General features: G+C 42.2%; 1 protein-coding gene across 1 annotated transcript in view; it reads right to left on the minus strand.

The window, feature by feature from the left end:
* The window catches only part of LOC311049173 (low-density lipoprotein receptor-related protein 1-like), a 220,935-nt gene that overhangs the window by 36,743 nt on the left and 158,221 nt on the right, over positions 1 to 25,971 (minus strand). Inside the window, exons 40-56 of the mRNA XM_084062652.1 lie at positions 24,309 to 24,498; positions 22,628 to 22,832; positions 20,542 to 20,734; positions 14,638 to 14,763; positions 13,624 to 13,752; positions 11,237 to 11,356; positions 9,865 to 9,978; positions 9,203 to 9,352; positions 7,701 to 7,823; positions 6,962 to 7,078; positions 6,042 to 6,170; positions 5,240 to 5,362; positions 4,039 to 4,179; positions 3,570 to 3,757; positions 2,216 to 2,399; positions 2,016 to 2,101; positions 1,242 to 1,361 (exon numbers count right to left, since the gene is read on the minus strand). Of these exons, the coding sequence (XP_083918778.1) occupies positions 1,242 to 1,361; positions 2,016 to 2,101; positions 2,216 to 2,399; positions 3,570 to 3,757; positions 4,039 to 4,179; positions 5,240 to 5,362; positions 6,042 to 6,170; positions 6,962 to 7,078; positions 7,701 to 7,823; positions 9,203 to 9,352; positions 9,865 to 9,978; positions 11,237 to 11,356; positions 13,624 to 13,752; positions 14,638 to 14,763; positions 20,542 to 20,734; positions 22,628 to 22,832; positions 24,309 to 24,498 (2,438 nt within the window). The remainder of the gene's footprint in view (positions 1 to 1,241; positions 1,362 to 2,015; positions 2,102 to 2,215; positions 2,400 to 3,569; positions 3,758 to 4,038; positions 4,180 to 5,239; positions 5,363 to 6,041; positions 6,171 to 6,961; positions 7,079 to 7,700; positions 7,824 to 9,202; positions 9,353 to 9,864; positions 9,979 to 11,236; positions 11,357 to 13,623; positions 13,753 to 14,637; positions 14,764 to 20,541; positions 20,735 to 22,627; positions 22,833 to 24,308; positions 24,499 to 25,971) is intronic.

The raw sequence follows: 25,971 nt of genomic DNA on the forward strand, positions 1-25,971 counted from the left end.
ACATCACAAAACATTTTTAACCCATTGAGACCTGAAGACGATTCTACATGTCTCCTAAATCTCAACAGTTTTCTGAAAAACGTATGTTTCTATATCAGTGGTGCTCAATCTTTTTCATGTCAAGGACCCCCAAAATTATATGTATTTGGCCGCGGACCCCCATCAAAATATTTTGTTCCAGGGACCCCCAGAAGCAAAGATTTGAGTTAAAAATGTTCGCTTTAAAAATATATATATATTCAAAGATTTGCACACATTTTCACGATTTAAAAAAAATAGCAGATCTACAAGCTCGTAGCGCGGCACTCGGTGCCGCGCTATGAGCTTGTATATCTGCTATTTTTGAATAGCCCAAAGTGTAAAATAATGCTTTTTAGCTCAAATCTAAAAATGACACAGTTCCAGGTCTTAATGGGTTAATACAACCATATCTCTGCTGACGGGCAGAAACCAACCAAACCAAAATGTCCAAAATATATATATATATATTTTGAAAAAAACGAAACAAAAAAAAAACATTTGTAAAACAACACAATACTGCCTCATCAAAGTTGGTATGGTGACTTTATACATTGTCAGATACTTGAATAGATTATCATCACTTTACCCAAATACAGCTCAAGTGGAGTTAGGAGGTTTTTGACCATTAAAACTCATTCAGTGCCACAACCAAAATTCATTGTAAAAAAAAAGTGCTTAGGAGCCGAGATACAGCCTTTTTCAGTAAGAAGTTAAACAAGAAGTGAATGGAGCAGAACATCATCATATCATATCATCATATCTTGGGTTCTGAACATTTTTTTCCAAAAAAGAAATGACGTTTTAAACGTCCAGTGGCACTGAATGAGTTGTGGAGATAGTTGTTTTGTCCATCATTGATTAGAATGACCAAGTCAAATAAAAAAAAATAAAAAACCTGAGTCGTTATAAAGTTGCTCTGTGTGCCACGCAGAACAGAGGGGGTGGAGTTAGAAGGTTTGACAGACAGTTTGAGGATCCAATGGAGTTAGGAGGTTTAGTCAGAAGCTATTCTTAATACTTTTCATTGGTTCAATATTTGTAAAACCCACAGACAGACGTAAAGGGTGTTCCATAGCACTGATTTATTAAAGAGAAAAAAAAGAAAAGAAATACTGAGATAGAAGGTTCGATCGTGCCCGACAGCAACGATGAGCATGTTGAATACGGTTTCCCTTCCCCGCTAATCAAACCCTCATCATTGTGATTGCCGCCACACTGACCTGGACATCACTGCCGTTGATGTGCATGCGTCTGATCATGCTGCCCTGGGTGGTCACGTCCGTCCAGTAGATCATCTGCTGCCGATAGTCAAAGTCCAGAGCCACCGCGTTGTTCAAGCCCTGTCACACACACCACCACAAGTTCACATTAGTTTCACATTAGAACACATTCCGGCATCATCATGCCTAAAGCAGTCTGCGTTGCAGAATATTGCACAGGTTTGCAATAGAGCACCGAAGTCTGACGTAATTTACGCATCCTACCTGGGTCGCGTTTTTTCCCCCCCATTCTGAATTCCCATAGACGTGTTTAATATCGCGTCAAATAAGAACTGTGTTCCAAAAATAATGATCCTGGCGGTTTGACTCTTATGGATATGAAGCATCAACTGACGGTGAGAAAACGATAATGTTACTTCCGCCGAATTAGTTATATTTTCGCTAGAAACAGAATGTATCAAATATGAGTGACTGACTATCGTAAACGATACAGAGCCTCCTCCCTGACAATATCGCAGAGACAGTTTGTTTATTTTGGGACCACAATTCTTATATGAGACGATTCTAAGATGACCCAATGTTATTCTCCATAGAGAAATTACTTTACGACCCAGGGAGTGACGTCAGGACTTCTGTACTCTATTGGATGTGTTGTTTCATCCAAAGGTTGTCATCTGTTTGATCAGGGTGTAGTTTTACCTGTTTGATCAGGGTGTAGTTTTACCTGTTTGATCAGGGTGTAGTTTTACCTGTTTGATCAGGGTGTAGTTTTACCTGTTTGATCAGGGTGTAGTTGTTTCCACTCAGGCTGAGCTTCCTCAGGTAGTAGCGGTTGGCAAAGATGAGGAAAGGTTCCACCTCTGGAGGAAGTGAGAGTTGGTTTAACTTTAGAAAATACACCCACCCTGCAAAGCCTGTCTGGCTCATATATATGGGGGGGGTCCTTGACTTGAAACAAAGTTTGACTGTCTTACCGGAGGTGGACTTGCAGATGGTGGGGTCTTCGGGGCTGAGCTGGAAGCCCTCCACACACAGACAGTGGAAGCTGCCGTGTGTGTTGATGCAGCGCTGGGTGCAGGGGTAGGTGGTGGTGCACTCGTCCACGTCCACACACGTCTTCCCATCGTCCTTCAGACGGAAGCCGGGGTGGCATCGGCACTGTAAGGAGCCAGGAACAGAGTGGGTAAAGCTACAACAGAGTGGGTAAAGCTACAGTACATCTACGCAGTAAGGAGGAGACATGACAGAGTGGGTAAAGCTACACAAAAGCATCACACAAAAGCATAAAAAGTAGCAGATCTACAAGACTGTTTTACGTCACATTTTGAACTTGTAGATCTGCTACATTTGCAATTTTTTAATTTGAATTCTGAAAAGCAACAGTTTTGGACATGACAACTTACAATGTAGGCATTTAGCATAAGCTGTCATCTGTTTAAGAAAGTAGGTAGCTGGTATATTGTACTTTTACCTTAGCAATAGGTATACTCTTGGTTGCTTGTTTTAGCAGAAAATGCACTTAGGACTTCTGGTGATTAGTAGTTTTGTTCCCTACCTATGTTGAATGCACTTATTGTAAGTCGCTTTGGATAAAATCGTCTGCTAAATGACTGTAATGTACTGTAATGTAAGCTCTTAATCCAGAGTGATTTACAGTAAACAAGGTAAACACAAGGTAATACATCAAATGCACCTGGTGGTCATATTCATATGGGGGGTCCTTGACGTGAAAATGTTTGAGAACCACTGGTTCAAACAACATTTAGGAAGCAAGCCCAAATAAACAACTAGAAACAAGACCAAACAAAACACAACCTGCAACTAATATTTAAGCGACTTTACAGAAGAACAAGCCCAAAGTCGCTTATAATAAGGTGTCAAGCATTTCACTTTCACAGTGTAAACCGTTGGTTCTCAAAGTGGGGTCCGGGGACGCCTAGGGGTACTTGAGGGAGTTCCAGGGGGTCCCCAGCTAAATGATGGACAGGAACCAAATGGACCCTTATGGGTCTGTAACTCTGAGAGTGTACAAATGGAACCAAATGGACCCTAACGGGTCCATTTGGTTCCATTTGTACACTCTCAGAGTTAGATTGACATAGATTTTTCAATATGAATTGGGGTCCCAGAGATATAAATGCATGTCAAACTGGGGGTCCTTGAAATTAAAATGGTTGAGAATCACTGCTGTAGAGCCGTAAAAATCTTCTCTTATGGGGGTCCCTGGCATATCTTTTCAAATGGGGGTCCGCGGGCTAATAAGTGTCAATTTGGGGGTCCTTGACATGAAAAAGTTTGAGAAGCACTGGCGTAAACAACACACTGTACCTTGAAGCCTATCTTGAGGTCTTCACAGAGCTGGGAGCAGCCACTCAGCTTGCTGTTCAGACACTCGTTGACGAAGCAGTTGAGCTCGTCTGAGCCGTCGCCGCAGTCGTCCTTGTTGTCGCACAGCAGCGTCTCGTTGACGCAGTTCCCGTTGTGGCAGGCGTACGCCGTGTCGTTGCATTTCTTCTCTGTTTTTTTCAGCGGAAACAATTAGAGGATGGAAGGAGGAGAAGGGAGGAGAGGGAGTGGAAGCAGAGGGGAGGAGGTGTTGATGAATGTGACTGTGATGTTAAAGTGTGTCAAACGTTTCCTAAAACTAAAGTATTCATTGCTAAAGTGTTTAGAAAATGTATGGTTTGCACGTGTGTGTGTGTGTGTGTGTGTGTGTGTGTGTGTGTGTGTGTGTGTGGGTGTGTGTGTGTGTGTGTGTGTGTGTGTGTGTGTGTGTGTGTGTGTGCGTATGTGTCACCTGGGCCGTTGCAGCGAGGGTTCTTGGGAGCCTCGTCTGAGCGGTCGTGACAGTCGAAGTCTCCGTCACACTCCCAGGCGCTCTGGATGAGGCAGCGCCCGTTGGCGCAGCGGAACTCGTTGGGACCACATGTCGGGTACTCTGGATGGAGCACCATAATGAGTTAATGCTGCGTTCACACTCGCAGCTACAACCTACGAGCAGCTACTGCCTCGTCACTCAGTGGTCCTTCTGGCTGATCTACATGGTCACAACTTTTCTCTGTTCTGGCCCCACAGTGATGGAATGAACTCCTCACTGATGTCAGGACAGCAGAGTCACTGCCCAACTTCCGCCGCAGACTGAAAACCCACATCTTCAGGAAACACTACCCTTCCTCTTTGCCTGGCCTACTTGTTGTTAACTAGTTGTACAAGCTCTTGTTTTATTTTATTGGATCTTGTTTAGTCGATACACTTATGTGTTGTAGCTCTTGCTCATTTGATTTTCCTATTTTGTCTCATCTGTTTAAGAAAGTAGGTAGCTGATATATTGCACTTTTACCTTAGTGCTAGGTATACTCTCGGTTGCTTGTTTTAGCAGAGAATGCACTTAAGACTTCTGGTGATTAGTAGTTTCGTTCCCTACCTATGTTGAATGCACTTATTGTAAGTCGCTTGGGATAAAAGCGTCTGCTAAATGACTCTAATGTAATGTAATGTACAACAAATACAGGTTACCATTCTTTTTCAATAGAAGCCAGCGACATGAAGATACAAAGATACATTCGACGTTAATAGCTGCTACAAAAGCAACAACAGCTACAAAGCTACAAAAAAGTTGAGCTGGTTTCAACTTCAAAGCTACAAAGATTCAAACATGCTGTGTAGTTTTGTATCTTCTGTATCTACTACAAAGCAACGCAGTGTATCTATATTATTATTATATATTTTTTTACATTATAAAACATTTTCCCATGGACCACCTGTAATTATGAGAAACAGTAGGATAAAGCAAGGGTCTTCAATAGGGGGTCCAGGACCCCTAAGGGGTTCTCAAGAGTTACTACAAGGGGGCCACCAAATCTTTGGTGTGATAGGAAAAAATGTTTCCTTCACAACTGTATACATTATGTAGTGCGGGTCCCTGCTTCCTCTCTCTCTCTCTCAGCTAAGGGGTCCTTGGCCTGAAAGACGTTGAAGACCCCCGGGCTCACACTCACCACACTCCATGGACTCGTCTGAGCCGTCGGTACAGTCGTTGTCGTGGTCACACACAAAGTGCTTGGGGATGCACTGTCTGTTCTGGCACATGAACTCGTTGCTGTCGCACGTGTCGTTGAACACTGAAACACACAGGAAGAAGAGTTGGTGGTTGGCTCAGTCAATAAGTATATCGTCACTGTCTGGGCAGAAACCTCTTATCTACATATTGTTTTGTGTTTTGGTCGTAAATTAACCCATTAACCAATTAACTACAGGAAAGCATGTGTCATTTTAGATTTCTTTGGCTATTCAAAAATAGCAGATCTATGAGCTTGAAGATCTGCTATTTATTGAAAAACTGTGAAAATGTATATATTTTTTAAGCAAAAATTTGTAACTAAAATCTTTGCTTCTGGGGGTCCCTGGAACAAAATATTTTGAGATTGGGGTCCGCGGCCAAATACATATCATTTTGGGTGGTCCTTGACATGAAAACATTTGAGAACCACATAGCAACATATGTTTTTTTCCAAAAACTCTAAGGATTTAGAAGACATTTGTAGAATCCCCAGAAGCAAAGATTTGAGTTACAAATGTTCGCTTAGAAAAATAAATAAATAAAATAATTAAAAGATTTGCACAACTTTTCCAAGATATATATAAAAAAAATAGCAGATATACAAGCTGAGATGAGCTTGTATATCTGCTATTTTTTAATAGCCAAAGTGACACAGATGCTTTCTCGGTTTGAATGGGTCTATTGTCTAATGTATCTTTTCAACAATGCCACCCTGCTCGGGGTCCTGCTGTCCTCCTCACCACAGCCAGCTTTGACGCTCTCATCAGAGCCATCCGGACAGTCTTTGTCCCCGTCACACTTCCAACGCAGGGGCACACACACGTGAGAGCCAGGGCACTGGAACGCCTCAGGACTACACGTCTTCGTCTCTGTAAAAAATAAAGAAATAAAAAGAAATAAAGAAATAAAAATAGTGTTTAAAGTTGTTGTTGATGGGTTTCCATTTTACCCAGAGTGTGTTTATGTTTGGTTTGTCAGTTGAAGCACTTTTAGTTTCCAACAGAAATGGTTTAAGATGATTTGACAAATGTACAAACTCCCAAGTCACGGATGGTTTAATACGCCAAAGTAGAATAGAATTTGCTCCTTTGAGTTCTCAGTTACTGAATTCAGATACAAGGAAATATCACCAATAGCTAAAGAATGTGTTACAAAAGATTAAACATTTATTACAAAGTAAAGATTAAACATTTATTGTTCTTTACTTACTTAAAATGTCTAGTATTTAATACATATCATATCAAAATGTACAGTGTACTTGGGGTGTGTTTTTTGCTAACTGAAAATGGACAGACCATGTACACTCTGGTCTGTCTGTCTCTGTCTAAAAGAAATCCAACTGAATTAGACTCTTTTATTTTAACATTGTAGTTATAGCTGCATCGACATCTAAGGTTATACTATTAAAATAAAGTTAAAAACTATCCCTAATCCGCTGTCCATCCATATACATTTGGACTTTTGAGTGCTTCCTGATTTATACTTAGTTAGTACACCAAAAATAGCCGATCTACAAGCTCACAACATTGTGAGCTTGTATTTTCGGTGTCACGTGATTTTTAACCAAGTATAAATGAGGCGTTATAGAGCACCGAAGTGAGGACTGGCGGGAGTGGCCTTGGGTACTCTATGGTTGCGTGCGTCAGTGTCAGATACTCACTGCACTTGCTGTCCTCGTCGGTGCCGTCCCCGCAGTCGTCAGCTCCGTCACACACCCAGCGGCTGGTTATGCAGCGGTGGTTCCCACACTCAAACTGAGACGCAGAGCAGAACTTATCTACAGGAGAGAGACAGGGAGGAATGCATGGAAGCAGTGTTGATTTTTTTTTTTTCAGTCGACTAAAATGTATTTTGGTGGTGCCTTGATACACTTGGTTGCATGCTGAAAATAGCCGATCTACAAGTTCACAACGCGTTGTCCCGCGACGCGTTGTGAGCTTGTAGATCTGATATTTTCAGAGCGCAAGACCCAAGCACAATCAAACATAAAATGACTTGTCTTTTAGTTCTACTGGATCTCTTCTCCACTAGTCCCTCAAACATTTTAGTCTAGTTGTTGTTGACGAAATTGTCCATATATTCAGTCTTAGTTTTAGTAATCGCAGCTTAGTTTTTATTTTGTTTTCTTCAGTGAAAAAAGGTAGTCAGCGACCATTTTTCGTCATACTGTAGTTTTCAAATCAAATCAAATCAACACTGCATGGAAGCACTACATCAATGGTTATCCAACTATTTCATGGGTTAGGGTTATTTTTGAGGGGGGAGGCGTGGAACATTCACAAACTGAACACACACACACATACAACTTGATATCCTTATAGCTACAGATCACACAGGGTATAGACACACACACACACTGGCTATTAGAGCGTCTTATTGAACAGAAACTGTCCACTGACCACAGCTGGCCTCGTCGGCTCCGTTCTCACAGTCGTTCTCCTTGTCACAGGTCCAGCTCATGGGGATGCAGCGTCCGCTGGGACAGGCGAAGAACGGCGCCGGACACTTGGTCTTCGTACTCCCTGTTGGGAAGAAGACGGACGGACGGACGATAAGGACTTGAAAGCAGTGGTGGAAAAATTACTCACATTTTTACTTAAGTAGAAGTATCAATACTGCAATGTAGAAGTACTCTGTTACAAGTAAAAGTCCGGAATTCAAAATTGACTTCAGTAAAAGTACCAAAGTATTGGTATCAAAATGTAGTTAAAGTACCAAAAGTACAAAGTACTCATTATGCAGAATGTCCCATTTCACAAGTTCAAAATGCATACAAATCTTTTGAAAATAGCCGATCAACAAGCTCACAATGCGTCGCATCGCGACGCATTGTGAGCTTGTAGATCTGCTATTTTCAAATGGCCAAAATATATATAGGGCTGAATTCTGGTTAGTGTGTTTTGCGATAATAATCAAAGTCTAAAAAGTAACTAAAGTTTTCAAAGAATTGTAGTGGAGTAAAAGTACAATATTTGCCTCTGAGGTGTAGTGGAGTAGAAGTAAAAGTATGTAAAATTGGAAATAATCCAGTAAAGTAAAGATACCTCAAAATTGTACTTAAGTAGAGTACTTGAGTACTGCTTGAAAGTGAGACGCAGGACAGTTAAAAAACAAAAATCTGGAGCTTATTTTAATGAATGAATTAACGTTATTTTAAATAATCTGCATGGTAGAGTATGTTAATACAATATGGTTGGAGATGGGAACTCTTCCATTGAAACATTTAGACCCTGGTACAGTACGGTCTGAAGCTCATAAGCACAATATCTCACATTATGTTTGGTCACTCACACGGGAGACCCGCGTTCCAATCCCAGGTAGGACAATTTTTTTTTTTACGAATTGCATCTTTAGACCATAGCAAGTACTGTAGCATTGACAAATAGACAAGTACAGGACAGACTACTTTGTTTTTTAACATTTGCAATGCTATTTTCTCTCACAGGAACATTGAATAATGTGCATATACAGATGTGCCATTTCAAAACTTCAAATGTCCTGCCATCGCCAAGACAGTACATTTTCAGGGGATTCCCAGGGCAATAAGAGGGACAAAGAAGGGCATTTGAAATGCTGAATTATTTTGATGATCACTGCTTTTATGATGCCAATTAATTTGAGCAACTGGTCAAGGACCTCTTCAAATCACCTTTCGCCTCATAATGAGTCCGACACCTTCTTCAACACACATTCTTTTGTTCTCATGTATATGGATGTCTGTTGAAGGGGAAAACGAGGGTGTGTAGCGACAACTTATTTTCAGGGGCAAAACAGTGCATTTTTAAGGGCAGAAAAGGGAGGAAAAAATGCATTTTCAGGGCACTTTCAGGAAAAGAACAGTAACGTGTGAAGTTTTGAAGTGGCACATCTGTAACATACGTAATACGTAAATAAAATATACCTGGGCAGTTTCTCTCATCGGACCAGTCTCCACAGTCATTGGCCCGGTCACACCGCCAGGAGGGGGCGTAGCAGAGCGTGGTGAACTCACACTTCTGGAAGGTCACGCCCTTCACACCCAGACGGAAGTAGCTGGAGCAGTCGGTGGCCGCTATGGGGGGGGGGGGGGGGGGGGGACGACGACATCGTCAGCGTTAAATGATAGCACAGCTAGCCTGGGGCGACCGGTCACATAACATGGTTATAACCTAACAAGGTTTAGTTAAACCATTAAGGTCTGAGGTTCCGATTCTACAAAATATCTTCTAAATCATAATAGTTTTTTTGAAAAAACGTATGTTTCTATATCAGTGGTTCTCAAACTTTTTCATGTCAAGGACCCCAAAATGTATATGTATATTTGGCCGCGGACCCCCATCTCAAAATATTTTGTTCCAGGGACCCCGAGAAGCAAAGATTTGAGTTACAAATATCACTTTATAATCACTTTAAAGAATATATATTCAAAGATTTTCACACATTTTCTAGATTTTTCAATAATAGCAGATCTACAAGCTCATGAGCTTGTATATCTGCTATTTTTGAATAGCCAAAGTGTAAAATAATGCTTGACACAGATGCGTTCCAGGTCTTAATGGGTTAATGTCATGGTCTTAAACGTACAGCAGTTCATCTCGTCGCTGGCGTCCTGACAGTCCACCTTCTGGTTACACTTGCTGGAGTTGGAGATACATCCTCCGTCTCTGCACTGGAACTGCTCTGCTGAGCACAGCGTGGCTGAAACGAAACGCACAGGAAAACACAACACAACATGAAAGAAAATGTTCAAAAAGAGGTGCTGCAGACCCTGCCCAGCATCCCAGCATCTGTCCATTCATGAGATACAGTATGTCTAATTTATGATTCTATCTTGGAGGGGGGGGGCGGGCCTACTGATCATACCCACCATGTTTCATTATTAATATCCATTTCATCTGTTTTTCTTTCACCCTGACCTTCGTTGTGAACGTAAACTTTTATCATTTCATCCCTGAAGTCAATCATCTCTTCGGGGGAGTTGATCATACTCGACAACTTTTACACAAACATGAACAGATAAAATAACTTGTGTTTAAGGAAAGGGTTTTAATGTTTTTTTTAACCCATTAAGACCTGAGGCGATTCTTAAAAATGTTCTAAAAAAAGGTTTTTAAAAAAAAAAAAAAATGTTTCCAAGAAGATTTTTCAAAAATAGCAGATGTACAAGCTCATAACGCGGCACTCGGTGCCGCGCTATGAGCTTGTATATCTGCTATTTTTGAATAGCCAAAGAAATCTAAAGTGACACAGATGCGTTCCAGGTCTTAATACACTGTTTAAAGGTGGGATAAGTGATTTTTTGGTTAAAACAAAAAGCTTTATGTTAAATGGTTAAAGCTCCATATTCTGATAGGAATCATTGCTATAGACTAGAGTGTTTGTTCAGTCACAGAGAGGTCTCCCTGTCTCTCCAGCTCTTTAATAATTAATTAACATTATTAACATTATTAATTAATTAATATTACTGAACAAACACTCTAGCACTCTATGAGTACTATCAGAATATAGAGCTATTTAACACTTATTTTAGCCAAAGAAAATCACTTACACTACCTTTAATTATTCAGTATGCAATACTGAATAATTAAAGGTAATTAACCCATTAAGACCGGGAAGGCACCTGTGTCATTTTAGATTTCTTTGGCTATTCAAAAATAGCAGATGCCGCTATGAGCTTGTAGATCTGCTATTTTTGAAAAATCGTGAAAATATTTTTTTAATATTTTTTTTCCGAAAAACTGTTAGGATTGAGATTTTTTTTAGAAGCGGCCTCAGGTCTTAATGGGTTAAAGGTATTCATCAGTGTGTGTGTGATGTGCGACCCTTTTCCTTACACAGATGTTTATAGACTAGGACAACGCACCATGTGGTTATAGAGCGCAGTGGAATCCCTACTAACAAGACTCGTACAAAGTTCATAATAAGTGCCCAGAGGATCAGGTCCCCACTGACTCACTGTTGCAGAAGAGTTCATCAGAGTTGTCGCCACAGTCGTCCAGGCCGTTGCACCAGGTGTTGTGCTGCACACAGCGGCCGTTCACACAGCGTCTGTAGCCCTTCTTACACTCACGGTTTGCTGAGGACCCACACAGGGAATAATATACAATTATTAAACATTACATGTTGGAATGTATAAGAACAGCCCACTGAGCCATAGTCGTCTATTAGACCTCCGTCTAAAACGGGGTTATAATTGGTCTACTGGTGAAAGTTTTTTAGCCGTCTAGGCTTAGCCTAGACGTTGATTAGCTGTTTTTTAAGCGTCTATTTATAGACGTCTATATTATAGACGTCTATATTATAGACGTCATTTCAACGTCTATAATATAGTAGTAGACAAATTATAACCCCGTTTTAGCCTACCCCTTAGACGTATTTTAGACGTCTAATAGACTAAAAAATGCTCAGTGGGAGAATGCATGGCTGGTAGTGTATTACTGTGACAAAACATGGACGCAGGGCCGCAGACTGTAGTTCCTATAAATGCAATTCATTGGTACGTTCACAAGTGACGTTTTGAGCTACAGTAGATCTCTTCCTTTTTTTCTTCTTTTTTTTTTAGATTATTTAATGATAGGATAGTAGTTTGACAGGAAATGAGAGATGGGGAGTGACATGCAGCAAAGGCCGCCGGGATGGGGACTCAAACCCGCGACGCGCTGTCTGTCAGGCTACTTTGGTGCCTGGACCGATACGCCAGCGGTCCAGGCCGAGCCGGATCTCTTCTTGACACTGAAGTCTAAAGCTCCTCTTGAGACTGGGGCCGGGTCTACTCTAAAGCCCTTCTTCTCCTGTCTGAAGAAAAGCTTTAGCTCCATGTTCTGGTACTTGTGAATGTGCCAAGACATTCACATTCAAGGGAGATACAGTAAGTGGAACTTTTTTAGTTTTATTGCCCGTTTATTTTGGTACAACGCCTGCTTTAACCACTTTTGTGTCCCTATTTTGGACATGTCGTCATATGTGAAGTTTTCAAAAGTCCCCCCCCAAAAAAAGAAAAAGAAAATAGCAGATCTACAAGCTCACAATGGGTTGCAAATTCCACAACGTGAGCGTGCACATCTGCAAAGCGATGCATTGTGGATATAGCACTTGTAGATATAGCTAGTTTTCCCTAGAATACACACGGATGCTGTGGTTTAAGTGGTTAGGTTGTTGTGCAGACTTTTCCTCATAAACTGTTGTTTATATCCTGCTTTGCACCGTCCGGCGACCACTGGATATGCACAGCGTTCTCCTCTGAAATGTTTTGTCTTTTACTCATTCACCGAAGAGACATAAAATGTATCAAAACCAAATACTTCCAATTCAACAAACACGCACATCCCATTACTTGTCCCCGGGCAAGGGTCAACAGGTTTAACTAGGGTAAAACAACCCTCAGTTTAACACTCCCTTTATCTGAAATGAGTTACACAACGCACTTTAGATACTGACTCCATGATTTCACTGGGGCAATTTAGAAACCTGTTAAGGTGTCTTATTGTTTTATTGTTTTTAATACTCTTCTTTGCTTGCTTTTACAGTACACAACTTGTTTTTATTTATTCTTTTTTTTTAATATATATATAATTTTTATCCCTCGATTTTGTAACCCTTTTTTTCACCCGGTGCCAATTTTCTAAGTGATCCTGGGCACTACACTCCCCCTACCAGCGTAGGGAGCCCAGGGTCGAGCTCATGCCTCCTTCAATGCATGAGAGCCAACTGACCTTCTTGTCACCTGATAGGGGGGAGTTTCCCCGGTAGAACGTAGCGTGTGGAAGGAACACGTTATTCCAACCAGTTCCCTTCCCCTCCATCAGGTGCCCCGGCTGACCAGGGGGAGGCAGTATAGTGACCAGGATTACTACATGTTTTTGTGAGGGTATTAACTACCCTAGGAGACACAGGGAGAACATGCAAACTCCACACAGAAAGGCCCTTTCGCCAACCCCACCTAGGGTATGGGCGCCGGTCATGCGGAGGAGAAGACACGTAGCCTCGCATAGCCAGATTATATCACTGCGTGGATATGAGTCTGGTGCTTCCATGAGGAAGTTTTTTTCCCCAAAGGGCGGGATCAAAACAATGGCCCTCGACGCAATTGGTTAAACCTACAACCAACTACCAATTACAGTCTCCCATATTCGAATACTGGGCCCTGATTGGTCACCCGCGTCTTCTGGAGCAGGAAATGGATTCTCTATTTTTTTGCACTCGCAGATTCGTCTGGTCCCAGGCTAGAAGACACGCCCCAAGCGCCCACCGCGTCCCCGGCGGGAATCGAACCCAGGACCTTCTAGCTGTGAGGCGCCACCGTGCCCCTTGTTTTTATTCATTCTTAAAAAAAGAGAAACTCACCACAGTAGGACTGCTTCTCGTCAGACTTGTCCTTACAGTGAGCCATGCCGTCACATGTCAGAGTGTAGTTGACACAGTCCCCGTTGCCGCACTCAAACTCATCAATGCTGCTGCATGTGGAGTTCAGAGCTGAAGGGAGGCAAACATAACACAACGTGTTCAAAAACCAGTGGGGGTAAGAAGTAGGCCTACTCACATATTTTACTTAAGTAAAAGTAGCAATACCACAATATAGAAATTACATTAAAATTGCAAGTAAAGGGCCTGTGTTCAAAATGTTACTTGAGTAAAAGTACAAAAGTGTTGGCATCAAAATATACTCAAAGTATCAAAAGTAAAAGTACTAAAATGTTTGAATATAGCAGATCTACAAGCTCACAACGTGTCGCGATGCGACGCGTTGTGAGCTTGTAGATCGGCTATATAGAAACGTCTTATCTCCATATTCTACACTTTTTTGTGTTTCTTCCGTACATTAACTCTCTACTTGATCATACTACAGTGTCACACAAAACCATCAAAAGTAGCAGTTCCACATAAACTCAAAGTGTGGCGCAAAGCAACGCATGTTCAGCTGTTACTTTTCAGGATTCAAATAAAAAACAATAGCAAGGAATAGCAGATCTACAAGATCAAAACTCTTTGCGTTTTCGAGCTTGTAGATTTGCTATTTTGGATACTTTTGTGTGAAGCTAGTAGTATGATTCTACCCGTTTATACCCGTTTTGCATAGTATTGTATATTTGTCTGTCATTAAATGTTTCGATGAATTGAGTACAAAGGACCCCAATGGAAACAAGCCATAGTGCTTTCTTGGGTTTAAAATCCTCTTAGCACACCTTGTATTGAACTGTACTTTCCTGTGCTTGTCTTTGCAAACTGTTAATAAAGTATTCAATCGATCAATAGTGGGGGTATTCATTTACGAAAAAACACAAAAGTTAAAATATAGGAAGATGAAGAGGTTTCTTCCCCGACAGTGTTACGTTTATATATCAGTTTTATTATTATTACCTATGCAGGTGTTGTCTTCTAAGAGCTTGCGGTCCCCACGGCAACTGCAGTTGACTCTCCCCTCAGACGTCAGCAGACACAGGTCCTGACAGCCGCCATTGTTGACCCGACACATGGAGAACTCACCTGGCGGAGGGGCGCACGCACACACACACACACACACACACACACACACACACACACACACACACACACACACACACACACACACACACACACACACACACACACACACACACACCTTAGAAAATATTCATCCAAATTCTGGGGGTGTTGATGCATTGTGAGCTTGTAGATCGGCTATTTTCGACAAAAGAAGATTTGGTGGACAGGGAAAAAGGGAAGGGACCAAGTATACTCCCCTGGGGTACTCCGGTCAACGGAGTGCAGTATATACTGTAGGGTTTAAGTGGTTTAAGAGATTACAAATTCAATGCAACCGATTTAAAATTCCAAGACGAACAGGGTGTTAACCCATTAAGACCGGGAACTGTGTCATTTTTAGATTTGAGCTAAAAAGCATTATTTTACACTTTGGGCTATTCAAAAATAGCAGATCTACAAGCTCATAGCGCGGCACCGAGTGCCGCGCTATGAGCTTGTAGATCTGCTATTTTTGAAAAATCGTGAAAATGTGTGCAAATCTTTGAATATATATATTTTTAAAGCGAACATTTTTAACTCAAATCTTTGCTTCTGGGGGGCCCTGGAACAAAATATTTTGATGGGGGTCTGCGGCCAAGTACATTGGAGGTCCTTGACATGAAAAAGATTGAGCACCACTGCTATAGAAACATACGTTTTTCAGAATACTGTAGAGATTTATGAGACATGTAGAATTGGCTTCAGGTCTCAATGGGTTAAGCCTATGTGTGCCTGAAAGTTGTGCTACGTGTAAAGGTAGCTCTCCACCAAACAGACTACTACAGATTACTACAGACAGGCAGTCGAATGAAGTCAGGAGATCAGTCGGTTGGAAGGCGTGAAAAGTAGTTGCTGAATGCACCTGAGAGCCAACACCGACAGACGGCTATGGTGCTAAATATAGCCTATGGCTTGATGTCTTTTTCAACAACAGGCCCGCTGCTATCCAACGGCTTTCAACGCTTAACCACAACTTGCGACCTGACGCGACATTGTACACACACCACCCATTCAACAGCAGATTCTCGGTAACGGACGCTTTCCAACACTTACCGCCACCAACGTCTGTACGGTGGAGAGCTATCTTTAGGCCTCAGTGAAAACAAACTTAAGACTAAACCGTTAAAAAATAAATGATTCAAATCGCCCTGGATTAGGATTAGATTGGATAAGGATTCAAACAGACTATAATACTTTACTAACACCTGTGTGACTGAATGGCTCCTCCGCTGTCTAATCTAAAGTGACACAAACTAAATGGGATTTTTGCAATTACCACGGGCCCATGGTTTGTGTACAGGTGCGGGTGCACGTGTGACACGTGTGTGTGCGTGTGTGCGTGTGTGCGTGTGTGCGTGTGTGTGTGTGTGTGTGTGTGTGTGTGCGTGTGTGCGCGTGCGTGCCTGCGTGTGTGTGTGTGTGTGTCCACGTGCATGACTGTGTGGTACATCTGGACACCTGATGTGTGAGATTGCATCCTGGATGTTGGATTTCCTTGTTGGAATTAATTCAGGTTTATTGAAAGGACAGCGGATCTAATGAGACAGTGTTGTTTACAGTTTATAATCAATACTTCATTGATGCTTTCATTATTTTTAGCTTTCTGTTCCTTCAGCTCTAGGTTTCGTTGGTTGCTGTGTGATTAAAAAGAATCAGGGTGATTACGGGCTGATGAAGGATCATTCATCATATTTTTATCTCCATATCATTCAAGATATAAATATCGTTGTTGTCGGCCATGAACCTCTTATATCCATATTTGATCTTTTTGTGATTTTCTCCGTAAATTAACGCTCCTACTTGATCATACTACAGCGCCACACAAAAGCATCAAAAGCAGCAGATCTACAAGCTGAAAACGCTTGTAGATCTGCTGCTTTTGCTACTTTTGAATTTCAAATCCTGAAAAGTAACAGTTTTGGACATATAAGGTTTCCACCCTGACATAGACAATATCGCAAAAAAGCAACGCTATGGATGATATAAACCATACATGGGCAACTGGCGGCCCCGGGGGCCACATGTGGCCCCCACCTTCACTTAATGCGGCCCGCAAGGTTAATATCAGAATACTGATATATTATTGATTTCAGCTGTTTACAATTCCAAACATGCAAACATGACCCGCTTGAATTTCCTCAGTCTATCATTGTCTTTTCTATGTACAATGTATTTGTATTTAAGTTCATAAAGTTAACATAAGTGTAAACATTCAGCCCCAAAAAAATCAGGATTCCAATTCAAAAATAGCAAAAATAGCAGATCTACAAGCTCAAAACGCGTCGCATGTGTTTTGAGCTTGTAGAACAGCTATTTTTTTGCTGAAAAAAACAGAGATAAGAGGTGTCTGCCCTCTGACAGTATATGCAATGGCCCTCTGGAGTGAGTGTGGAAACATAGTGGCTCAATCCATCATCAAAGTTGCATCACCCCTGGTATAAACGCTCGCCCTGCATTGAGATTATGAATTATTATGCTGTTTCTTTTTTCTTTTAACACATCGGGTGCCAAACACAGTCTGAACCGCGTTTTCACAGAGTGGCGCTTCGGTGCCAAACACGGTCTGAACCGTGTTTTCAGTCTCTTTTGTTTTTTTCGTTTTTTTCCACACGGGAGGGGCTGGAGCAGCTCTGGAATCACCCACGGTGATTCTGAGAAGGAAGGGCCTTATAGATCACCGTGCCAAAAACATGGCTCCCCATCCGCTTCCGTTCTATCTCCTTCTCTAAAACCCCTATAACTCTGAAACTTTTTACGTTGGGGAAAACGACTCATTTTGTATGCGCGATCGCTGCGCCATTGTGACCCGCGTGAAATATGTCATCGTTCTAGGCGTTAGCCAGGACCATCGTGCAAAATGCACGCATACTTTGTTTCACATGGATTGCTCGTCTTGGAGTCTACAGTTTTAACAGCGCTGCGCAGCTCAACAGTGAGATTTCTGGCACCGAACGTAATCTGTTATTATAAAATTCTGCCACCTAATGTGTTAAGAGGATTTTTTGAATGAAAACTATATTTTCTACGCTCATGTAGTGTGATGATTTTTAAGGATGCTAAGATTTTACTGCTGCTTACACGTTACAAGTGTGAACCCAGTGTCATATGCTATTAATAATAATTATGTCGTTTACCCCTCTGGGGTCTTTTCTGTCACTGTGCATTAGCACAGATACGTGAAATCAACATGGAGCAGTGGGTGCTATTAATACAACGCCCCCAGGGGGCGGTCAAGGGTTAAGTGATGCTCAGGGACACATTGATTCACTAAGTGGGTCGTAAATAACGTGTAAATAAAGTGTAAATAAAGTGACTAAAGGAGGGCGTATTTTCTCTGAGGAAGAAAAACGACGTGCAATTCACAAAGGGGCAGTGGTGTAAAGTAAATAAGTACATTTACTCAAGTACTGTACAATTTTGAGGTATATTTACTTTAATGGAGTATTTCCAATTGTCAGTACTTTCACTTCTACTCCAGTACATCTCAGAGGCAAATATTGTACTTTTACTCCACTACAATTATTTGAAAACTTTAGTTACTAGTTACTACTTTGTAGATTTGGATTATTATTACAAAACATACATTAACCACTTCAGCCCTATACACATCTCGGCCGTTTGAAAATCGCAGATCTAGAAGCTCACAATGTGTCGCGATGTGACGCATTGTGAGCTTGTAGATCTGCTATTTTCAAAAGATTGTTATACATTTGAAAACTTGAAATGGGACATTGTGCATAATGAGTACTTTTACTGTTGGTGCTTTAAGTACATTTTGATGTCAATACTTTTGTACTTTTACACAAGTACATTTTGAATTCGAAAAACGACGCGACTCTCCAAAAGGGACAGATTTTCAAGCTTATAACGCGCCGCGACGCATCGCATGACAACTTGTAGATCCTCACGCGATTAAACGTTAACAAAGTAAATAGCCAACTCTCATGTCACGTGTTAGAAGTTTACAAAGTTTAATCCCACCACCAAACAATAGGCTAATAAAACAACAACAAAAGGACATTATGTACTGTAAGCCTTTTCTACTGAACATTGCTCACCTTTAGCGAGTTAAAAGGATGATGCTAGGATCCTGCAGGGCATTCTGGCACGCTGCTATCGGATAGATTACGGACCAGAGCTTTATTGATTACTGAGGGGAAATTCGTCTTTTGGATTAATAGCCTATGTCACGATCTCCTACGACGGAACAGCTAGATTTCATCCACTGTTTCCTCATCCGATGGTAAGACTTATTAGGCTATTGTGTGTGGTGTTCATGTGATCAATATACGGTACAGTATTGTAAATTAATACCACGACACAATGGAGGCTATCCGTTGCATTTAGAGCTGAATTATTAGGTCCCTCAGCGTGTTTGCCAGTGTCGGCCGACTCAGCCAAAGTTTCACGTAATGATGAAAATAGTTTGTCTGTGGCCAAATACATATAATTTTGGGGGTCCTTGACATGGAAAAAATTGAGCACCACTGACATAGCAACATACTGTTAGGATTTAGATTATTATTTTTAGATATGTAGGTATTTGGCCGCAGACCCCCATCTCAAAATGTTTTGTTCCAGGGACCCCCAGAAGCAAAGATTTGAGTTAGAAATGTTCGCTTTAAAAATATATATACTGTGTTGTATTGGTGATTTCGTTAGTGGTGGGACGCTATTTTAAAGACGTCGCGCGCACGTCGCTTAACACCTACATTACAGGTCACACAATGGTCAATTAATATGCATCTAGGCTCATTGCTATGTTAATTCATGCTGGTGTGACAACCGGCAGTCGGTAGCCTTTGTAAACTTTGTTGAGGTGTGAATTAAGGGTTGTTTTAAATCCATGCGTGTGCGTGCGTGTGCTCCTGCTCAAAGAAGGGGTTGCACGGCGTGTTTCCATGTCCCAAGACCAATGCATCCATGATTATATACAGGGGTGCACATAACTTTTTAGGTCTGGTACGCAGAAGAGCACCTGGACATGTGACTTGGTGCGCATGGCGCCCGTCCCGTTTTGTCAACGGGGGGGGGGTTCAGCCCGGACAGTTTTGTCAACGGGGGGGGGTTCAGCACGGTGCCCACCGGACAGTTTTGTCAACGGGGGGGGGGGGGGGGGGAAGGACGCTCTGCTTCTAAATTCCGCCGATTTTCGCCGATTTTTTTCTCACGCTGTTAGATAAAGCCCCCAAGGTTGGTGCCCTGTGCTGCTGCGCTGATTTTATCAGCCAGATTGGGACGTTCACGGCATATTTTGCACCATTACGGTGCGTTCATCATCGGTGACGAGTGCCTCTAACAGCCGCTGCTGGCTGCGTGCACGCTGCGAGGCGACGCGAGTCATATCTCTACCCCTGTGCCTAATGGCTGTACATGGGGCCGACGGGTGCTTAAAGTTTAGAGTGATTGTGTGAGTGTTGCTTCAGGAAGTACATTCCTAGCCTCGATCTCCAGGCTTTTATTTTTTAGTTTTGCTAAAAAATAAAAGCTTGGAAATTCCTGTCCCAGCTGTTGGTGCGCAAAAGCGCCTCGCGTCGTCTGATGTGGTGCGCATTTTTTATTTTGGGTGCGCATGCGCACCTGCGCACCAGTTATGTGCACCCCTGATTATATATATATATATATATATACTTTTTTTTTTTTTTTTAAATAGCAGATCTACAAGCTCATAATTTTTTTTAACACAGATGCTTTCCCGGATTGAATGGGTTAATCCATGCAGACAGACAGACAGACAGACAGACAGACAGACAGACTCACAGCTGTTGGTGTCGTTGGCCACGGCCACGATGCCCATGGGCTGCTGGGGGATGTCGGCCCGCAGCACCTTCATGTCTCCGCCCGTGTACTTGTCTGCCCTGAGGACGGCCCGCCTCACCCAGTCAGTCCAGAAGATGTAGTCTCCGTACACGGCCAGGCCGAACGGGTGCACCGGCTCGTTCTTCAGCACCACCTGCAGGGGGCAGCGCACACACACACCCACACACACACACACACACACACGCACACGCACACACACACACACACACACACACACACACACACACACACACACACACACACAGTCACTCATTAGTACAAATGGTGGTAAAAGTACTCAAATGTGTTTCTTAAGTAAACGTATTGGTATCAAAATGTACTTAAAGTACCAAAAGTAAAAGTACTAAAATATTTGAAAATAGCAGATCTACAAGCTCACAACGCGTTTCAAATAGCCTAGGTATAAAATAGGGCTAAAGTGGTTAATGTATGTTTTATAATGTAATCATTTATATCTAGTAACTAACTAGTAACTAAAGTTTTCAAATAATTGCAGTGGAGTAAAAGTACAATATTTGCCTCTGAGATGTAGTGGAGTAGAAGTAAAAGTACTGAAAATTGGAAGTACTCCAGTAAAGTAAAAATACATCAAAATTGTACTAAAGTACAGTACTTGAATACATGTACTTAGTTACTTTACACCACTGCCTGGCGCCATTATTTTGTCATTATATAGGCAACAACTGTAAAAAAAATTATGCAAAATGTTGCGTTGTGTGATCTACAACAGCGTTGAAGAAATCCAGCCTAGCGATAGTTCAGGTAGGCATGGAAGGCATTCATTCAGCATTCAACTCACTCAGCTCCTTCATTCTCATTTGCTAACAGGCTTACACATACGCCCTCAATCTAAATGGTTCACTTAGGCGTTCTCTATAAGCAGATCACTGTTCACACTGCAGGTTCAGCTTGATCACAGCTGGTCATGCTGTGTTCTGTTTTCAAACTCCCTCCACCTCCCCACCTCCCCTGTCTCCTCCTAAATCTACTATTTAAGTAAATGTATGATTCTGTCGATGGTATGATGTTATATCTGTGTATCTTGAACGGCTTTAAAGGAGAATTCCTGACGAGCCTTTTCCTTGTTTCCATGTTTTTATATCCTAGTACTAGTACTGGTACAGTACAGTAGAGTCCACCGAAGCTAAAAACCCGAGCGACCGGTCCATGCACTAGATCGTGTTATCTGACGTTCATAATGACAGTAACCTCGCCACAGTGTTTTTGTCTCAAATGGGCTACCGTAGTGTTTACAAGCGGCTTGGATGAAATCCCGGGTGAGATCTCGTCTTGCGAGACTTCCGGAGGGAGAGCGCATCTAACACAAACACTGTGGAGGGTTTTCTGTATATAAAGGTAAGGAAAAGGCTAGTCCGGAACTCTCCTTTAAGGTACATGTGTCTTTAAAGGGCTTAATATTTAAATGTGTGTTTCTGTGGATTGTATGTTCTGTGGATCATATGTTAATCTGTACATTCATTTATGCTCTTGAATGTTGATGCATAACACTGTATTTTATGCTCTGCTTCTGAAGGTTTGTGATCTCAGATTCTGTGTCATGTCAGGTAATCTCAGATTACCTGACATGACACAGATTAATCTGTAATATCACAGGTAATCTGTAGTATCACAGGTAATCTGTACTATCACAGGTAATCTGTACTATCACAGGTAATCTGTACTATCACAGGTAATCTGTAATATCACAGGAGCAGAGTCACACCGCCAAACTGAATGCAATATCATTGCAATAGATGGTAAATGCCAATAGTTAATCCAGAGCTGAAGTGTCTAACTGAACAGGCAGTGTACTGTACAGCAGTGTGTCACTCACATAGAGTAAATGTACTTAGTTACTTTACACCACTGTACCGTACAGTGAGCAGTGTGTCACTCACATAGAGTAAATGTACTTAGTTACTTTACACCACTGTACCGTACAGTGAGCAATGTGTCACTCACATATAGTAAATGTACTTAGTTACTTTACACCACTGTACTGTACAGTGAGTAGTGTGTCACTCACATAGCGGTGGGTGCCGTCGTACTCGCAGCGCTCGATCTTATCCAGCGTGGCGTCGGAGAAGTAGAGCTTCTCGGCGCGGTGGTCTATGGCCAGGCCGTTGGGGGTCCGGATGTCACTGCCGATGATCACCAGCACGTTGGAGCCGCTCAGCGTGGCCCTCATGATGCTGGGGGACTGCTCGTTCCAGTTGGTCCAGAACATCAGGCTGAGAGAAGAGAAGAAAAGAGCAGTGTTCATTTTGTATCTCGTTCCACCCAGATTCGGCACAAACATGTGGAATGCACTACCACCAACAGCCATAAACCCATTAAGACCTGGAACTGTGTCATTTTTAGATTTGAGCTAAAAAGCATTATTTTACACTTTGGGCTATTCAAAAATAGCAGATCTACAAGCTCATAGCGCGGCACCGAGTGCCGCGCTATGAGCTTGTAGATCTGCTATTTTTGAAAAATCGTGAAAATGTGTGCAAATCTTCTGAATATATATATTTTTAAAGCGAACATTTTTAACTCGAATCTTTGCTTCTGGGGGTCCCTGGAACAAAATATTTTGATGGGGGTCCGCGGCCAAATGCATATAATTTTGGGGGTCCTTGACATGAAAAAGATTGAGCACCACTGATATAGAAACATACGTTTTTCAGAATACTGTTGAGATTTAGGAGACATAGGAGACGAAGGTTAAAAACCTTAAAAAAATAGCACCTGTCTGCAATTTGCAACTGGACCTAGACAAGTCCTCTAGCTTGCCAAAATAAATTACCCCCCAATGCTTTTCTGTAAATATACTTTTTGGTCGCAGACCCCCCATCTCAAAATGTTTTGTTCTAGGGACCCCCCAGAAGCAAAGATTTGAGGTACAAATGTTCACTTTCAAAAATATATATTCAAAGATTTGCACAAATTTTCACAATTTTTCCAAAAATAGTAGATCTACAACGCGTCGCACTGAGCTTGTAGATCTTGCAGTTATCCACTAGTCCCTCCATAACATTTTTGTCTGGTTTGTATTTGTTGACAAAATTGACAATATATTTAGTAATAGTTATAGTCATAGCTTAGTTTTTAGCCATTGTTGCCTCTTTCTTAACACTTGGGGTGCCAGAGTTTTATTAAAAAAGTGTACGTTGAGTGCCTGGAGTTTTAACAATTTTTGAACCTTTTTCAAGTAGTCACAAAATATTTTCAGTGATCACCGTCCTCACGGTGATCCCCTCATTACACACATAGAGGTCTCGTACAATCGGGGGATTTTTTTTTTAAACATTCGGTAATCCGTTCCATAGTTGCAGCCAGTTGAAAATAGTCAAAAATACATTGTAAAAAAAAAGTACACAGGAGCCGAGATACAGGCTTTTGAAGTCATAAGTTAACCAGGAAGTGGATTAAAGTCTAAATCTTCGAAAAATCATATCTCCTGGTGCTGTGAAGGAAAATTAAAAAGAATTGACGGTTTTGGCACTCAACGTCAGTTTTTGAAAATAAGTATATATACGGTTTTGGCACACAATGTGTTAAGAGCGCGCCTCTGACGCGCCTCTGACCGACACGCAAAACATTCTTAATTTTTTTTTGGTATAGTTTGTTGGTTACTTTTGACGTAGTAATGGTCTTATTATTCGTTTTTCAGGTCTTAAAAAAGTCCTTAAATTGTAAATTGAACCCCTGCTCCCTCTGACCTTTGACACTCATCCAGGACGAAGGCCCGGGGGTGGTCGTCTCCGGACATGCTGACCACGGTCTGGCGGTCGGCGGCGCCCCAGCGGCTCTGGTCCACCGTGTGGCAGGTGATGGTGGAGGTGGTGTAGCTGGTCCAGAACAGCATGTCCCACGAGCGGTGGTACGCCAGGCCCTCCACCGAGCCCACGTCTGGAGGAACACACACACGGTCACACAGGTTAGTTAACCCATTAGAAAGGCCTTCTTAAACCATTAAGACCTGAGGCCGTGTCTAAAAAAAATCTAAATCCTAACAATTTTTCGGAAAAAAATATATAAAAAAAAAAATTCACGATTTTTCAAAAATAGCAGATCTACAAGCTCGTAGCGCGGCACTCGGTGCCGCGCTATGAGCTTGTAGATCTGCTATTTTTGAATAGCCACAGAAATCTAAAGTGACACAGATGCGTTCCAGGTCTAAATGGGTTAATCAGTAGTTCTCAAAGCAGTATGGGTTAGCACCCCAGCCTGCGTCTTCCGTGAGGAAGAAGCCCAATAAACCCACGGTGAGGCCTTTCAGGAGGGCCTTTCAGGCAAGCCGCAAGTGGAGCCTGCAGTACCACCATGGCCCATCCATGACACCATCACACCGGAGTGAAATGATTGGATCGGGGGGAGTCTGGTGCAACGCTCAGGTCCTGGACCTGGTGAGACGAAGGAGGAGCCCCGGCCAGGAGGCCATCCACAGAGCCTAGTCCCTCCACGTGCCAGAGCCTCTCCTCTCCCCCGGTCCCGGCAGAGTAGTTCCGGAGAAGCGGATTGAGTGGCACTGTCTTTCCCTAAGAGGACTGACCGTGGGTAGCTACCGGGACATACTGTAAGTCGGGGCTTGATCAACCCCGGCTGGGTCACCTGGGCGAGGGTGTATGTTGTTGCGAGACCCGAAACACCCGTCGACCCCAGGCTACAACACTGATGATACGTCCCAGGTGCATTCACGTGATGTTTTTATTTATAGTTCACTGGTAGGCGGGTTTCTTAAGTGCCACAGCCCTCCTTACACATACAGAGTAGAATAAAATGGTACCATTTTATCATGAGCATTAGGGTTGGGTGAAGTCGTCCTTTAAAGGACGACTTCACCCATTTTCAACCTATCTTCATCTTATAGGTCCTCACTCATGCTCATTATAATATGACACAATTTTTGTCTACTCGGTCTGTGTCTCAGAGGTGGGGCTGTGAACAGTTCAGAAACCTGCCTACCAGTGACATCATCGATGGGGAATCCAAGCTAATAGAAACGGCTTTCTATTCCTGGAAAGTTAGCATGCTATAATGGAAGCCATTGTTCTCGGGATAATAAAACATCTTTTTTTTTTTAAATGTCTTTTTTAAATCTAGTTTTTTTTTATTTCTTAAGTCTGCCTAACGATGATGTCACTGGTAGGCGGGTTTCTGAACTGTCGTCCTTTAAGTACAGTACTCAAGTAAATGTACGTACAGTAGGTAAGTTACTGCCAACCGAGGAACATGGTTCCACATGGATGGTGGCTCCGTACTAATAACCTAAGAAGGAACACAGTGTGATTCCAGGCTTTTCTCCAACAAACAGCTCACCAGAAAAAGGTCATGATAGCAACCAGAGAGCATAGAACTTTCCATGGCTCTAGTCTACCTCAT

Source organism: Gymnoscopelus microlampas, assembly GCF_963454915.1.
Source record: "Gymnoscopelus microlampas genome assembly, chromosome: 7".
In the NCBI taxonomy this organism is placed as follows: domain Eukaryota; kingdom Metazoa; phylum Chordata; class Actinopteri; order Myctophiformes; family Myctophidae; genus Gymnoscopelus; species Gymnoscopelus microlampas.